This window comes from Aulonocara sp. 'chitande type north' Nkhata Bay, linkage group LG20 (assembly GCF_057382095.1).
Source record: "Aulonocara sp. 'chitande type north' Nkhata Bay isolate Kocher_YH1m ecotype deep benthic linkage group LG20, A_spYH_male_GT1.1, whole genome shotgun sequence".
In the NCBI taxonomy this organism is placed as follows: Eukaryota; Metazoa; Chordata; class Actinopteri; order Cichliformes; family Cichlidae; genus Aulonocara; species Aulonocara sp. 'chitande type north' Nkhata Bay.
This window is the reverse complement of record NC_141363.1, coordinates 37,943,226-37,960,948: the sequence shown is the minus strand read 5'-3', so window position 1 is coordinate 37,960,948 and position 17,723 is coordinate 37,943,226. Positions and strand designations below refer to the sequence as shown.

Genomic DNA, 17,723 nt, shown 5'->3' with positions numbered 1-17,723 from the left:
CAAGGGGTGGAGGCCAACAGGTGGATGAGAGAGGCAGGAGGAGAGCCCCAAGGCAGCCGCCGGTCCGAGTGTCAGGTGAACTGAACTTCAGGTAAGAAGTTATGACCTGCAGTCTATCTGGGTCAGATATAAACCAAGTTTAGGTGTAGTTTATTTTCGTTGTGCTGACTTTTTACAGTCAGTTACAATAACTCGTACTGCGTACTAGCTAACATGACGGAGTTTCTATACAGCTGGGTGGGTGCATTGATGTTACTGATGTTGAACTTTATTTAATTCATAAGGTTAGTTAGTAGAGTTGCCAACCATCCCGTAAAAAGATGGAATCGTCCTGCATTGAGAGAAAATATTACACATTGAGAGAAAATATTACGCGTTTCGTGTTGAGGTGAAAAGGGACAGTTTGTCCCATACTTCAGCTAGAATGGAAAAAGACACAAAACTGGAGTTATTCTGTCGTTACGCTGCACAGCTGCCTCTTCTTCTCTCATTCTCTCCCCCTCCCTCTCCTGTTTCTTCTTCAATCATGAAACGGATCAATGATCAGCTGATCAGCTTTTCTCTCTTGCTTGTTTATCTCCCACTTTGCGCCAGAAAGAGGAAACCGGCGGATGTCGCGCTAAACAGCAGCAGCACATTTAATCTTGATTAGCTGTTGTTAGAATGTATTTAATATTACTTTCTAGTATTAGCTGATGTTTGCTGGAGCTACAGCTATAAAAGCTGCTGGTCATGATATCGGTTTGTATATCTGGTGAGAGGGAAACATGAAGATGGAACGAGTAGATGTCCTTACTGAATCATCAGAGCTGAACAGGTGATGGAGAAACAGGTTTATCTTTTAAGTGAATGAGTTGAATGGAAGTTAAGAACTGTTTTTGAGAGACAAATAACACCAGGATCCTTTTTTTTTATGTAGCTGACAGCTGGTAACTATGCAGGGGCGGGTCTAGCAAAGTTTTGCCAGGGGGCCAGGTAGGGGACACAAAGAAATACTTTCTTATTCTCATTTAAAATGTCTCGCTTTTATTAAATAATTATCTGAATCTTACAACCAAAGTTTTTATCTGACGTAAAATGTATAGAAATCATACATATAACATCGAAGCAGCTGGAATCCATAGCTGTGCGTGTTCATGGAGCGTGCATTTTCAACTGCTGGACATCACTACCTGACAAGTACATTGCAGAGGCCTTATTGACAGTATTTGGCTCTACATATCTGTGTGAGCAGATTTTCTCTCACATGAATGTCCTCAGGTAGCCATCTGAATGCTGGACACTTGGAGACCTATGTCTCTGAGTGGGAGACCAGAGATCAGAGTGTATTAACAAACATGCCATATTGGCCCAGTTTATTTTTCTTATCATTGTTGTGAGGACACCATAAATAGCATTTGTATTTTCTGTTGTACAGTTCATTTGCTGTTATAGAGTTCTTGTTTTGGATAAAAAGTGTCTTTTTTTTGTTTCAAAATAGCTGATAATTATTTGCTGATAGCTGCCAACATCTGCGAACAAATATAATTCTATAAAGTGGTTCTATATAGTGTGTAACCGTTAATATAGAGCGTTATTAAATTTATTGCTAATGCAATCGTATGGCACACTGACTTCTGAGGAAACTTTAAATGGCACTCCTCATCAGAAAGGTTGCCTACCCCTATTCTATATTGATAGATGGAACTTGGATAGAATCGAAAAAACTTTCAATTATGTCTGGATCTTTTTGTGAGTCTGAGGAGTAAAGTGCGGCGTAATATTCTCGGAATATATCATTAATTATCTTTGGATCAGTTGTTATTTGCCCTGTACTAGTTCTTATTTCTGTGATCAATCTGGATACTGTAACTTCTTTAATTTTCCTTGCTAGTAAACTACCTGTTTTTTTCTCCGTGTTCATAGTGCTTATGACAAAATTGTGTAAGTAATAATGGATTGCATTTATATAGCGCTTTTCAAGGCACCCAAAGCGCTTTACAATTCCACTATTCACTCTCACATTCACACACTGGTGGAGGCAACACTTGTACACTTGTAGCCACAGCTGCCCTGGGGCAGACACACAGAAGCGATGCTGCCATATCGCGCCATCGGCCCCTCTGGCCAACACCAGTAGGCGGTAGGGTAAAGTGTAATCTTGTTGTGTCGTTTGTGTAAAGCAATTTAAGTTCTGTCTGCAGTGAGACCTTTTTTATAAAGTTTGGAGATGGCATATTCTTGATCTATTTCTAAAAGTTCCATTGTTATGTTTGACTCTCTTTCTTTTCATTGCTAGTGTCTATGACAACTCAGTGAGATGTTTTGGCCTCTCAAGTAGGCTTTTAATGTGTCCCATGATGTGGATCTCGTAATTTCAGGTGTTATGTATGAACCAAGAATTATTGTGTGCTATGCAAGCCATCGCCAGTAGGGGGCACCACGCCCAGTTATGTGTGTGTGTTACTTCTGTGTGATCCCAATAAAGAAGAAGTCAACTTGTAAACAAACTATTGTGTGTGTAGTCTGACTCGGCATAAGCTCTAATAGTGTATTCACACTACAGTGGAAATATAACATAAATTGGCGACGAGTTGTGACGTCTGGAAGACTTGGCCGTCTACTGAGCATGAACTGACTGCGTGGCCGAGTTTGGACGGAAAACGGACGATCGCGTGGTGAATTAGCATCAGAGCTAGCTACTAGCTGCTTTTTCGCAGACGAGTCAGAAACGACAGTGTTGGCTGTGGACAGCGGATACATCATGGCTGGAATGATTGGGCAGATGGACCCCTTTGATGATGCTGGTGAGCAATGGGCGATGTATATTGAACGTTTTGAGCATTACATCCTTGCTAATGACATTCAGCCTGAGAAACGGGTCCCGGTGCTGCTGAGTGTGATGGGTCCCAAGACGTACGGTCTGCTGCGTAATCTAGTGGCGCCAAGCAAGCCTGGGACAATGCAGTATGACAATATTGTGGGTGTTTTGCAAGCTCATTTTGCTCCCAAACCGCTGGTAATAGCTGAAAGGTTCCAGTTTCACAAGAGGAATCAGGGGGAAGAAGAAACGGTCGCACAGTATGTGGCGGTGCTGAAAAGACTGTCAGAACATTGCGAGTTTGGTGCGTATCTGGAAGATGCTCTACGAGACAGATTTGTGTGTGGATTAAAGTGTGAAACTGTGCAGAAGCGTCTTTTGACTGAAAATGATCTGACGTTTCGCAAAGCAGTTGATTATGCTGTGTCGGCAGAGACAGCAACACGTGAAGTGCAGCAGTTGAGTGGTTCCCTTAAAGTGAATGCGGTGCTGTCACATAAAGGTGATAAATGCCGCCGCTGCGGGAAAATTAATCATACTGATGATGACTGCTGGTACAAAGACCGTGACTGTCACCAGTGTGGAAGGAAGGGCCACACGAAACGCATGTGTAAAGGTAGAGCCAGAAGCAGCCAAGATTGGAACAGGAAAGAGAAAGAGGGGAAGCCTGAGCTGAAAGGCAATGCAGTTAAAAACAGAGCAAAGGACAAAAAGAGGAGAATTCATCATGTTGCTGCAGAGGAGAGTGAAAGTGAAGGAACCAGACCCGACACTGATAGTGAATTGGAGCTGTATTCTTTGTCACGAAAAGAGAAATATTCACGTATCTCCCTAATGCCTGTAGTTAACGGGAAGAAAATGGAGATGGAGCTGGATACAGGGGCTGCTGTGTCTTTGATTCCATGGGAACAATATAAAAGTATGCTGAGTCAGTTGCCGCTGCAACCCACTGACATCATGCTGAAAACGTACACTGGGGAGCCGCTGGCACCAGAAGGGGTCATCAAGGTGCAAGTTGAACTGAATAAGCAGCGCGCAACTCTACCCTTGTACGTGGTAAAGGTGGATGCTCCACCACTGTTTGGTAGGGAGTGGCTGAGAGTGATTAAGCTGAACTGGAAAGACTTAAAGATGGTCCATGCCAGAGAACAAAGCGGAAATGACAATCTGGAGGCTGTGCTAAAGAAACACTCAGCCGTTTTCTCTAAGGAGCTGGGCACAATGAAAGGAATTAAAGCCAGATTGACTCTTAGGCATGATAGTGTCCCCAAATTCTATCCACCACATAACGTGCCTTATGCTCTCCGCCCTCGGGTGGAGGCAGAACTGAAACGCCTGACTGAGCTTGGGGTGATCACACCAGTGGAGCATAGTGATTGGGCTACGCCCGTGGTCCCTGTCAACAAGAAGGATGGCTCAGTGAGACTCTGTGGTGATTTCAAGGTCACTCTTAATTCGCAGCTCTGTGTGGATAAGTACCCACTTCCACGCATTGAGGACTTGTTTGCTTCTCTAGCAGGAGGTCAGCATTTCAGTAAGCTAGACTTAGCAAATGCCTACCTACAGATGGAGGTAGAAGAGGAGTCTAAGAAGCTGCTGACTATTTCGACACAAAAAGGGCTGTTCCGTTTCAATCGCTTGCCTTTTGGAGTGGCGTCTTCACCTGCATTGTTTCAGAAGGCTATGGATCAAGTGCTTCTCGGCCTACCATACACCCATTGTTATCTGGATGACATCCTCGTCAGTGGTCCAGATAAACAGACACACCTGAGAACCCTTAAGGCAGTTTTGGGCAGGCTGGAGGACTATGGCCTCCTCAAACAGGAGAAGTGCCTGTTTTTCCAAGAATCGGTGGAATACCTGGGCCACATAATTGATGCGGCAGGGTTACACGAATCACCAGAAAAGGTGCGTGCCGTTATGGAAGCTCCAGCACCAGCTGATGTCAGCCAGTTACGTTCTTTTCTGGGAATGCTCAACTATTATGGACGTTTCATACCTGATTTAGCTACAGTCCTGAAGCCGCTGAATGAGCTACTCAGTAAAGAGAAGAAATGGCAGTGGACATCAGCCTGCAAGTCAGCTTTCCAGAAAGCTAAAGAACGTCTGGCCTCACCAAAAATACTCACCCACTACAATCCTGAACTGCCTCTCCGTTTGGCATGTGACGCTTCACCATATGGCGTTGGAGCCGTGCTCTCACATGTCATGCCTGATGGCCAAGAACGGCCAATTGCTTATGCTTCACGAACCCTCAGCAAAGCTGAACGAAACTATGCTCAGATCGAGAGGGAGGCGTTGGCAATTGTTTTTGGAGTGTTTCACCAGTATCTCCATGGTAACAAGTTCACCTTGCTCACTGATCATCGCCCACTGACCTCAATTCTGAGTCCAGTAAAAGGTACACCATCAATGGCAGCTGCGCGAATGCAGCGTTGGGCGCTCCTTCTGTCAGCACACACACCTTACAGTATCGGAAGGGGGCACATCACGCCAATGCTGACGGTCTGTCACGTTTACCTCTGCCCCTTGCACAGAAAGAGAAACAGGGAGCAGTTGAGGTATTCTACGCATCTCAGCTGGACACATTACCAGTCAGTGTCGCCGAGATCAGACGTGACACTTTGTCTGATGTCACTTTGTCTCGTGTGCTGGAAATGGTAATAACTGGACGTTTTCCAGCAACAAAGGACACAGATCAAGAGCTGTCACCCTATCTGATGCGCAGACATAAACTCACAATACAGCAGGGATGCCTTATGTGGGGCGTGAGGGTGGTTGTGCCACCTAAGCTGCGCTCTCATGTCCTGAAAGAGCTCCACACTGCACATCCAGGGATGGTGAGGATGAAGAGCTTAGCTCGCAGCTATGTTTGGTGGCCTGGCATTGATTCTCAAATTGAGCTTCAAGCTAAAGCCTGCCACTCTTGTAAGCGTATGCAAAAAGAGCCTGGGTTAGCACCTTTACACCCTTGGCTGTGGCCTTCCTGTCCGTGGGAACGGATCCATGTGGATTTTGCGGGTCCATTTGAAAGTCACATGTACCTGGTGGTGGTAGATGCACATTCCAAGTGGCCTGAAGTGCATATTATGGATAGCACCACAGCTGGTAAAACCATACAAGTGCTACGGGGTCTCTTTAGTCGCCATGGCATTCCCCACGTCCTGGTGAGTGATAACGGACCGCAGTTCTGTTCTGAGGAATTCAGGGTGTTCCTGAAAGCTAATGGAGTCAAACACATCCGCTCCGCGCCATACCATCCTGTGTGATCCCAATAAAGAAGAAGTCAACTTGTAAACAAACGATTGTGTGTGCAGTCTGACTCGGCATAAGCTCTAATAGTGTATTCACACTACAGTGGAAATATAACATCAGGTATATCATTTATTGAAATAAATAGTTTGATTTGATCCTTTATTTCATTTACCAAAATATTATCTGACAACAAAACATTTATAAATCGCTATTTTGGTATATTAGCTCTATCTCCTATTGCTAATTGTAGCAATACTGGACTATGGTCAGATAAAACTTTTGCCTTATAGTCCCAACTTTGGGTCTGTGCAAGAAATCTATTATCTATTAAGAAAAAGTCGAGGGGAAAAAAGGGGAAAAAGGGGAAAAAGCTCTAAATCACTTTATATGACTTCATAAACTCCTGAATGACTTTCGCAGATTTTGATTTTGACCTAGATGCCAATCTTTGCTCAAGTTCAAGTTCTTTTAGTCGTGCATAGTTATACAAATATAACACACAGTGAAATCTAACCTGACACGCTCCCCGACTTGTGCAAAAAAAAAAGGGGAGGGGGGAGGAACAGCATTATATATTATATACATTAGGTGAAGTAGCATTGTATGCAGCAAGCAGGGGAATTCTGTACATTAAGCGAATTAAATAAGAATAGACGATCTGAACATTTTACAAAATAGACAATATGAACATATTTAAAATTAAAGGAGTTTGAAATGCACATTGTGCTGGTGGGTTTAGAGTGTCTAGAATAGAGTCCTGTCTCAGTCACTTATGGATGATGTGAGAGGGCGTGTGTGTGTTTGTGTGTAGGAGATGGGGGGGGGGGGGGGGGGATTTAGGGCCCAGATGGCTTGGGGATAGAAGTTCCTCTTGAGTCTCTCTGTCCTTGCCTGGATAATGCGGAACCTTCTACCGGATTGCAGAAGTTCAAACAGTTTGTTGCCAGGATGGGACGGGTCCTTCAGTATCTGCGCTGCTCTAGTCTGGCATCTCCTGGTGTAAGGTGTCCTGAAGCGGGGGGAGAGCAATCCTGTAGCAACGTTCTGCTGTACGGATCACCCTCTGAAGAGCTTTTTTGGTCCTTGTGGCATGAATAAGGCACGGCGGGACCACGGAGCGACGTTCAGAGCCAACTTTATTTGATTCACGTCACACCACACCACCACCAACCCCTGAGTCCCCGTGTTTTAACACGGCGGGCGTGATTGCGGATGCCGTGCAGGTGCGTCCGCACGGCCCCGCAGACCACGCCCCACCACATACCCCCATCGCCCGATTGAGGCCGGGGAGCAATCTGGCCGAACCTACTCCCCCCCCGCGAACTGGGGCGAGACTCGGCCCCTACACATCGGCGCCCCAGCCCCTGACCAAGCGACGGGGAAGCGTCCGTTCTGGTGGCCGCCCGCGCATCCAGCGGCAACGGCGAAGCTGGTCCGGAGGTCGGCCGCGTAGCAAGCGGACACGGCCCCACAGGCATGGCCGTGAGCTCCTGCACACAGGCGGCTGGGCAGACGTCAGGCGCGCAGAATCGACTGGTGGCAGCGAGGCTGGACTAGCCAGCCCGCCGATCCCCGGCCTAGCGGGGCTGTCCCGCTCCTCTGCCTCCAACTCCGGCTGCACAGGCTGCCCTGGAGCAGGGACCTCCGTCTCCCCGCACAGCTGCTCCGCCACCACCTCCGCCACTCCCGTTTGGAGCGGCTCCGCGCACTGCGCCTCCGCCCCCAGCAGGCACAGCCCCTCGCCCACCTCTGGGTGGAGCGACTCCTCTGCCTCCGGCAGGTGTAGACCCTCGCCCGCCTCGTCCTCGGCCTCCGATTGGAGCGGCTCCTCCACCGCTCCCGGCAGGAGCAGCCCTTCACCCGGCTGCTCCTCCTCCTCCGGCAGGCTCGGACCCCCGCGTGGCTCGTCCACCACCTCCGGCTGCCGAGGTGACCCACACGGCTCCTCCACCGCTTCACTGTCCTCGGGACACACTTGTGGGGGTGGCGCCCAGGCCCAGAGCAGCGCTGCCAGCTCTGCCATCTTCCCCAGGTGGCGTTCGCTCTCCTTCCGCAGTTCTTCCTGTTGGCGACGCACCTCCGCCGCCTGCTTCCGCTGGGTGGCCGCTATTTCGGCCACCCTCTCGGCCAGCTCTTTCCTTTCCTGGCTCTGGTAGGTACCCGCCATGCCGCCTCCTGGGTTTCGGCACCAATGTGGCATGAATAAGGCACGGCGGGACCACGGAGCGACGTTCAGAGCCAACTTTATTTGATTCACGTCACACCACACCACCACCAACCCCTGAGTCCCCGTGTTTTAACACGGCGGGCGTGATTGCGGATGCCGTGCAGGTGCGTCCGCACGGCCCCGCAGACCACGCCCCACCACAGTCCTTAACACAGCTGCTCCCAAACCAGGACGTGATGTTCTGTGTGAGGATGCTCTCCACAGCACCTGTATAGAAAGTCCTGAGGATCTCTGGAGATACCCTGAACTTCCTCAGTTGTCGTAGGTGGTACAGGCGCTGCCTAGCCTTTTTGGTCTGCACCTGAATGTGGGAAGACCATGTCAGGTCTGAGGAGATGTGGACACCGACGGATACTTGAAGGACTGCACCCTCTCCACTGGAGCGCCATTGATGATAATGGGCTTCTAGTCTCTGTGCTGACTCCTTCTGAAGTCCACCACCAGCTCCTTGGTCTTGCCAGCGTTTAGCTGGAGATGGTTATCATGGCACCATGATGCCAGATTCTTCACTAGAAAAATCTGGCATGCCATCACTAGTGTGTGAATGTGTGTGTGGATGGGTGGATGACTGAACGTGTAAAGCACTTTGGAGTCCTATGTAAAGCGCGATACAAATACAGGCCATTTACTATTTACTTCATCCATGTAGGCCGTCTCATCATTGTTGGAGATGGCACCCAACACCACTGTGTTGTCAGCAGTCTGAAGTGTAGAGGGAGTAGAGCAGTGGCGAGAGGACATCCCTGTGGTGCTCCTGTGTTGATGGTGATGCTGTTAGAGGCGCATCTACCCACCCTCACCTCCTGAGATCTGCCAGTGAGGAAGTCCAACACCCATGCACACAGACGGGTGTTGAGTCCTAGATCCATCAGCTTTGTGAACAGTCTGCTGGGCACTATTGTGTTAAATGCTGAAATGTAATCAACAAACAGCATTCTCACATAGTTACCCTGTTTCGTGTCCACGTGGCTGAGGGTGGTGTGCCGGACGTGAGCGATGGTGTCCTCTGTGGATCTGTTGGGTCAGTAGGCAAACTGGAGCAGATCTTTGGTGTCTGGGATGGAGGAGGAGAAGATGGCGGCGCACACAGACGTAGCGGCTCACTGCTCCTCATGTTCGGTGTTTTGTTTTTTACTTCTTCTACATGTATCTGTGTGGATGGGTGTATTTTTTATTATTATACATTGAGTAGAGTCCATCTACAGTCGTCAGGACCTTCTGAGTTTGGGATTACGCTGTGCAAGGAGCATTACGTCGGACTACCACCACTTTCACAGCATTCCGGAGGACATAATAAGAGCTCCAGGGTCTCCATGGTTGGTTCTTCCCAGCAGCAAGACAAAGAGGAAACGTAAAGAAAGGAGGCCAAAGCGCGGTTGCAGGGCGGGCCCACTAGCACGGCTAAAGAAACAGCCATTTAAGCTACCGCTTCCGAGGATTTTCCTCTCCAACGTCAGGTCCATTACCAACAAAATCGCCGAACTGAGATTACAAATTGCATTCAACGAGTGTGTAAGGGACAGCAGCATTATATATATAATATTAATCACAGAGACTTGGCTGCAGCCATCAATTCCGGACTCGGCTATCCGATTGTTAAGTGATGACGTGACGAATCCTACTTCCGGGCCTAAAGTAGTCTGCGTTTAATATGGCTTTTGTGTTGTTAACATGTTTAATGTTATGTACTTTCTTCTATTTAATCTCAAAAAGCTCCTAAAACAGTCAGTGATCACTGTTGACCTCCCTCGGCTTTTATTACCGCTAATCATTTAGCTCAGTTTTTAAAACCTTAGGATGTAACTACAGCCCAGCCCATGCAGCAGTATATGAATGACTAACCTCATATTGTGGATGGATTTTCTCAGTTGTTCTCCTGGCTGAAGTTTGGGCCTTTTACAGCATCCTGCCATGCGATTACATTTGTTCCTGACCACCAAGAACCCTCACGTTAACTTTTATCGAGTGGAAAAAAGTTAGCTTGTTTATATTATGCTAACATAGCTGTGTCGCTAGCGGTCACGTAGCACATCATTATATACCCAGCTACCCAAACTTCAGTAACCCTACAAATGTCACTGCTGTTTAGTTTTCTGTCTTCATTTATGTTGGAAGTGATAACAGAGGTGTACGTTTTAATTTGTTTCCAAAACCCCGCAGTCAGGACATGCTATATTGTATTTAGATAGAAGCTAGCGAGCTAACTCCCTGCTAACTTCTAACTCCGTTAAATGTCATAAATTCCGTTTTCATGGATGCCTGGATGTTAAACTCAATTGTTACACCTGGTAGAGCAGAACGCTGATCATTTTATTAAAGATGAAAGACTTTAGACAGTTTTTCAACTCTCAGTAATTCCATAGTGATCGTTTGACATATGGACCTGCAGCGGAGTTTAGGTCCACACACGGCTAGTGACGTCAGACTGAACAACCGGATTGAGCTAGCAGGCCGCATGGTCCACCGTCATGACACTAACCCGATGCTAATGCTAACTCGGCCATGGAGGAGCTGCACAAGACAATAAGCAATCAGCAGAATTCCCATCCAAACGCAGTGCACATTATAGCTGGGGACTTCAACCATGTTGATTTAAGGTCAGTATTCCCCAGATTTGAACAGCATATTAAATGTGCAACGAAGGGGAAACACACACTGGATAAAGCCTACAGCAACATCCAAAAAGGCTACAGAGCAACCCCTCTACCACATCTAGATTTGTCAGACCACATGTCCGTGCTGCTGATCCCTGCATACAGTCCCATTAGGAGAAGAGCCCACCAGTCACAAAAACTGTGAAAACCTGGCCAGAAGGTGCATCACATCAGCTGCAGGACTGTTTTGAAAACACCGACTGGAGCGTGTTCGAACATCAGGACCTTGAAGAGCACACAACATCAGTGCTCTCATATATTAACTTCTGTCACTGTAGACAAACGTCTCTGGGTGTATTCCAACCAGAAACCCTGGATGACTAAAGAGGTCCAGGTCCTGCTGAGGCAACGTGACACCGCTTTTAGATCCGGTGATGGTATGCATTACACTGCAGCCAGATCTGAGTTGAAAAGAGGCATCAGAGAAGCCAAGGCAGCATACAAGAAAAGAATCGAAGACCACTACAGCAACAACTCACAACAGTTATGGCAGGGAGTTCAGCACTTAACCAACTACAAACCTTGCAATACCACGCTGACTGAGGGTAACGCGGTGCATAAGGAGGAGCTGAACCACATCTTCGCACGCGTTGAGGTGAAGGGACCAGAGGCGGCAGCAGCAAAAACATCGGACAGCAGCAGCAGCAGCCCAAGCCTCATGGTGCAGGAATATGAGGTGAGGCGCACACTGAGGGCAGTGAACCCCAGGAAGGCCGCCGGACCAGATGGGGTAACCGCAAGGGTCCTAAAAGAGTGTGCAGACCAGCTGGATGGGGTCTTCACTAAAATCTTCAACACTTCACTGTCCCAGTCCTGCATCCCGCCGTGCCTAAAGTAAGCCACAATTGTCCCACTGCCAACATTAGCAGCCTCAACGACTACCGACCAGTTGCTCTAACACCTGTTATAATGAATTGCTTCGAGAAACTGGTCCGACGTCAGATCATGTCCTGCCTGCCACCCACACTCGACCCGCTCCAGTTCGCATACAGAGCTAACAGATCAACTGAAGATGCCATTGCTCCACACCACCATCTCTCGCCGTTACGCCAGGCTGCTCTTTGTTGACTAATAGTTAAACTGCTGGAAATCGGACTTCCTTCTACCACCTGCCGCTGGATCAGAGACTTCCTCTCAGACTGTGTACAAAGAGTTAGAGTGGGGCCTCATCTTTCCTCAGCCGGCCCTCAGCCTTAACACCGGCTCTCCACAAGGCTGTGTACTGAGTCCCCTACTGTACACTCTGTACACACATGACTGTGTTAGTACCCACCCAGACAATGCAGTCATCAAGTTTGCAGATGATACCACCGTGGTGGGGCTCATCTCTAGGGGAGATGAGACGGTGTACAGAGCTGAAGTTCAGAAGCTGTCAGATTGGTGTGTAGATAACAACCTGGACCTCAATATCCCCAAAACAAAAGAACTGGTAGTTGACTTCAGAAGAAGGAAGTCTGAGCTGCAGCCTGTCAGCATCAACGGGGAGTGTGTGGAAAGGGTCTCCAGTTTCAAGTTTCTGGGTGTGCACCTAGACACAGACCTCCAATGGAGCTCTAACATCTCTGCGGTTTTAAAGAAGGCCCAACAGCTTATCCACTTTCTGAGAATCCTCAGAAAAATAGACCTGAAGAAGGAGCTGCTGACCATCTACCGCTGCTCCATTGAAAGTGTGCTGACATATTGCATTGGTGTGTGGTTCTCCAGCTGCATCACAGCACACAGAAAGGCACTCCAGAGGGTCATCAAAATGGCACCAGGTGTTTAAGCTGCTGCCGTCTGCTTCTTTGTTCTATGCCTCAGGTGAGCGGCCCGTCCTTTGTCGTTATTCATGCTGCGTAGTATGTCTGGCGGCCAGGACGGCTCGGGTTTAAAATATCCAAGATTAAATGTGCAACCTTGTCACCAATGTTTACAAGTGATCTGCTGTCGTAGACTTTGCTCGGCCAGGCCACGCCTCATTTTGGTTTTAAATTCAAAATGAATTTAAAATCTCCACCATATCAGGTAAAGAGGATATAAAAGATTATATAAAGCCTGCATCATCAACATTAGCGGCGTAAATATTTGCTAGTATAACCTGCTTATTATAAAGTTTCCCTGTAACTATGATATAACGTCCTCGAGGGTCCGATAACACTTTTGGCGCTGTAAAAGGGATCTCTTTTCTGATAATAATGGCTGCACCTCTATTCTTAGCTGTGAAGTTAGAGTGAAACACCTGCTTGATCCATCTGCCCCGCAACTTCTGGTGATTTCTCAAATGAGTTTCCTGCAAGTACCCTATATCTGTTCCCAGTTTTTAAGTTGTACTAGAATGTTACCCTGCTTACCAGCACCATTGAGCCCTTTACAATTCCATGAGACAAAATTTACTGGGTTTTTATACTTATCAATAACCATTACTTAACTTGTGGATAAAGATTTGCAACCCATGGGATTTTTTCTCTTTTCTTTTCTCTCCTCTCCCCGCCCTCCTCCCCTTTCATAAAAAATGGGCTCTTGTGCGTCGCTTGTGCGTCGGTGAACGTGTACCTGGAACCGTTTGCTGTGATCACCAGTTTGGCTGGACAATACAGGCTGTCAACTGATCACCACCTGGTGGTGAGTTGGATCAGGTGGCCGGGGAGGACGCTGGACAGACCTGGTGCACCTAAACGCGTAGTGAGGGTGTGCTGGGAACATCTAGCAGAGGCCCCAGTCCACGAGATCTTCAACGCACACCTCCGGCAGAGCTTCAACAGCATTCCGAGGGAGACTGGGGACATTGAGTCCGAATGGACCATGTTCAGCGTCTCCATTGCCGAAGCTGCTGCATTGAGCTGCGGCCGCAAGGTGGTTGGTGCCTGCCGTGGTGGTAATCCCCGAACCAAATGGTGGACACCAGAGGTGAAGGGAGCCACCAGGCTGAAGAAGGAGTCCTATTGGGCTTGGTTAGCCTGTGCGACTCCGGAGGCAGCCGACAGGTATCGACAGGCCAAGCGGAATGCGGCTCGGGCAGTGGCTGAAGCAAAAACTCGGGTGTGGGAGGAGTTCGGAGAGGCCATGGAAAAAGACTTTCGGACTGCCTCGAAGAGATTCTGGCAAACCGTCAGGCGTCTCAGGAGGGGAAAGCGGTGCTCTACCTGCACTGTGTATAGTGCTGGCGGAGCGCTGCTGACGTCGACTGAGAAAATTGTCAGGCGGTGGAAGGAATACTTTGAGGACCTCCTTAATCCCACTGACACGTCTTCCGAGGAGGAAGCAGAGTCTGGGGATGAGGGGAATGACCCACCAATTTCCGGGGGCGAGGTCACTGAGGCAGTTAAACAACTCCTTGGTGGCAGAGCCCCTGGTGTTGATGAGGTCCGCCCCGAGTTCCTGAAGGCTCTGGACGTTGTAGGGCTGTCCTGGTTCACACGCCTCTGCAATGTTGCGTGGAGATCAGGGGCAGTACCTATGGACTGGCAGACCGGGGTGGTGGTCCCCATCTTTAAGAAGGGGGACTGGAGGGTGTGTTCCAACTACAGGGGGATCACACTCCTCAGCCTCCCTGGGAAAGTCTATGCCAGGGTGCTGGAAAGGAGAGTTCTTCCGCTAGTCGAACCTCGGATACAGGAGGAACAATGCGGTTTTCGTCCTGGTCGCGGAACACTGGACCAGCTCTTTATCCTCTCGAGGATACTTGAGGGTGCATGGGAGTTTGCCCAACCAGTCTACATGTGTTTTGTGGACTTGGAGAAGGCATTCGACCGTGTCCCTCGGAGTGTCCTGTGGGAGGTGTTGCGGGAGTATGGGGTGTCTGGCCCATTGCTACGGGCCATTCGATCCCTATACAACCGTTGCAAGAGCTTGGTTCGCATCGCCGGCAATAAGTCAGACTTGTTCCCGGTGGGTGATGGGCTCCGCCAGGGCTGCCCTTTGTCTCCGGTTCTGTTCATAATTTTTATGGACAGGATTTCTAGGCGCAGCCAAGTGGCGGAGGGCTTTCGCTTTTGTGGCCTCAGAATCTCATCTCTGATTTTTGCGGATGATGTGGTTCTGTTGGCTTCATTCGGTGAGGGCCTCCAGCTCGCACTCGAACGGTTCGCAGCCGAGTGTGAAGCAGCGGGAATGAGGATCAGCACCTCCAAATCTGAGGCCATGGTTCTCAGCCGGAAAAGGGTGGAGTGCCCACTCCGGGTCGGGGATGAGTTCCTGCCCCAAGTGGAGGAGTTCAAGTATCTCGGGGTCTTGTTCGCGAGTGATGGGAGAAGGGAGCCGGAGATCGACAGACGGATTGGGGCTGCAGCTGCAGTAATGCAGACGCTGCACCGGTCCGTCGTGGTGAAGAGGGAGCTGAGTGTAAAAGCGAAGCTCTCAATTTACCGGTCGATCTACGTCCCTACCCTCACCTATGGCCACGAGCTGTGGGTAGTGACCGAAAGAATGAGATCGCGGATACAAGCGGCAGAAATGAGCTTCCTCCGAAGGGTGGCTGGCCTCTCCCTTAGAGATAGGGTGAGAAGTTCGGCCATCCGGGAGGGGCTCAGAGTAGAGCAGCTGCTGCTCCACATCGGAAGGAGCCAGCTGACAAGGATGCCCCCTAGGCGCCTCCTGGGTGAGGTGTTCCAGGCATGTCCCACCGGGAGGAGGCCCCGGGGCAGACCCAGGACACGCTGGAGAGATTATATCTCTCGGCTGGCCTGGGCACGCCTTGGCATTCCCCCGGATAAGCTGGAGGAGGTGGCTGGGGAGAGGGAGGTCTGGGCCTCTTTGCTTAGGCTGCTGCCCCCGCGACCCGGCCTCGGATAAAGCGGATGAAGATGGATGGATGGAATACAGGCTGTATTGGATGCCGGCGCTACGGAGTTTCTGTTTTAGTGAGCTCGATCGATAACAATGGGGGAGTCAAAGTTCTTGTTAGGTTTATATTGTGGATTACCATTTATGCTTAGAAATATATACTCATATATGCTTAGAGTTTTATAATCGATTGCATATTGATAGGTTGTCTAATCCTTAGCAGTCTGCAAAGACTCTGTGTGCCTCTCAGAGCACTTTGGCATACACACACATCTTAAGGTCATGAGAGCGTCGTATCTTCTCTTACTGATTTATGGTATAGGAGGACACCTACTCTGTACCTGCTTAAGTATAAGTGCCTTTTGTTTAGGTGGACCGCTGGACTCCTGGTACCAGCTTTGGGCAGTCGTTCACAGGGTCACATCTTGACCCTACACACACACACACACACACACACACACACACACACACACACACACACACACACACACACACACGACAGACAGACAAGGTACTCTTTGTTCACATGTATGCCTATGTAAGATGTCATGTTAATAAACTTATGCAAATTCATGTAACCAAAATAAAGAGCAGTGCTACGAGGGAGCAGAGGAGAGCGACTAGGGTTCGAGCGGAAGGAGCGGTGCTCGTCACAGTTCTCTCCCTCGTGCACATCATGCCCTGCTCTAGTCCCTCAGTAGCCTGCCCTCTTGCACTTGCCCTCCACCACACGATCGAAAAACTTTGCCACGCGCCCTGTCTACAGACTCCTTGTGAATATAGGTACAACAACTGCTGTTTTGGCCCTGGCACGCCCCTGGTACTCCAGACAAAAAGCGTGAGTGAGTGATGCACCTTTCCAGGAGAGTCAAGGTGGCAGACACTGCCCTGCAAAAACCCACACTGTGTGATGTGCGAGGCGCACACAGATGGAGCTCCGTCAGGTGGGCCATTCACCGTGCTTCCGGCAGCTGAGAGAGGAGTACGATGGAGCGACTGCTCCTCAAGCCACGCTTCGCACCCCAGCCCGACTGACCAGCCCTTAGAGGCAATCCTTTTCCCAAAGTTATGCATCTGACTTGTTGACTTCCTGTTCTGCCTGGTTCTAACATGCCTGCTGTGGATATGGGTACGGTATGGCATGAGACTTACACCTTCTCCCTTGGATTTTCAAGGGCCAGTAAAAGCTTACCGGACGTTGCCGAAACCGCGACGCTATCAGGGCACGGACCCTAAATATAAAAACCTGGAGATCTGGATTACCTTTGATTTCCTGCTTCTAATTTCTAATAAAACTGAGGTTATTGTACTTGGTCCTAAAAACCTTAGAAACAATGTTGTTGTAAAGATTCTTATTCTATTTACCCTTTTCCTCAATCTCCCTCACCTCACCAGACTTACCTTGTTTCCTATTTTACTTTCTCATCACTGATTGGCTCAGGAGTTTGTTCCTTAATTGAACTTACATGGCACACATTATATAAGGACTGCACTCAGCGTCAGCTCACTATTTTCACTGCCACATTGGGTGGCAGCTGAGGTGAGTTTGATTTGTTCTTCTGAGTTTAAACCTTTATTCTGAAGTTAGTGACTTACAGTCCAACCTTGTTTTCTCTTTCAGATTTTAGCAATGTGTGCCTTCCTTTAAGTTATCACTTAAGTTATCAAATAAGATAAGAGATAAGATAAGAGATAAGATAAGATAAGATAAAACTTTATTAATCCCTCGGGTGGGTTCCTCTGGGAAATTCAGTTTCCAAAAGCACAGCACCGACAGAAGTTACAGAGTTACAGAATATTATATACACACACACACACACACACACACACACACACACACACACACACATAAATACAGAGACAAGTATAAATAAAATATACGATAAATAGAATAAATAGGAATAAAAATAAAAATACAAGTGAATTGCACATTTCAAGTATTGAGGTCTATTGCACCATTGACTATTAACAAAAGTATTGCACAAAAGGTATTGCACAGTGAAGTGAAGAGGCACTACAGCTTAGT

At 48.5% G+C, this 17,723-nt stretch overlaps 2 protein-coding genes across 3 annotated transcripts in view; both read right to left on the bottom strand.

Annotated features, from left to right (window-relative positions):
* Positions 1–17,723, bottom strand: part of LOC147306245 (voltage-gated potassium channel subunit beta-2-like) — a 253,214-nt gene that overhangs the window by 12,898 nt on the left and 222,593 nt on the right. The window lies entirely within an intron of this gene.
* LOC147306249 (uncharacterized) lies at positions 7,149–8,417 on the bottom strand. Its single transcript, XM_086278062.1, has one exon. It carries the CDS (start codon positions 8,253–8,255, stop codon positions 7,398–7,400), a length of 858 nt encoding a protein of 285 aa, XP_086134188.1. The 5' UTR covers positions 8,256–8,417; the 3' UTR covers positions 7,149–7,397.

What these genes read in the sequence shown, in the direction of transcription:
- LOC147306249 (XM_086278062.1), bottom strand. Translation starts at nt 8,255, where the DNA reads ATGCCACATTGGTGCCGAAACCCAGGAGGCGGCATGGCGGGTACCTAC.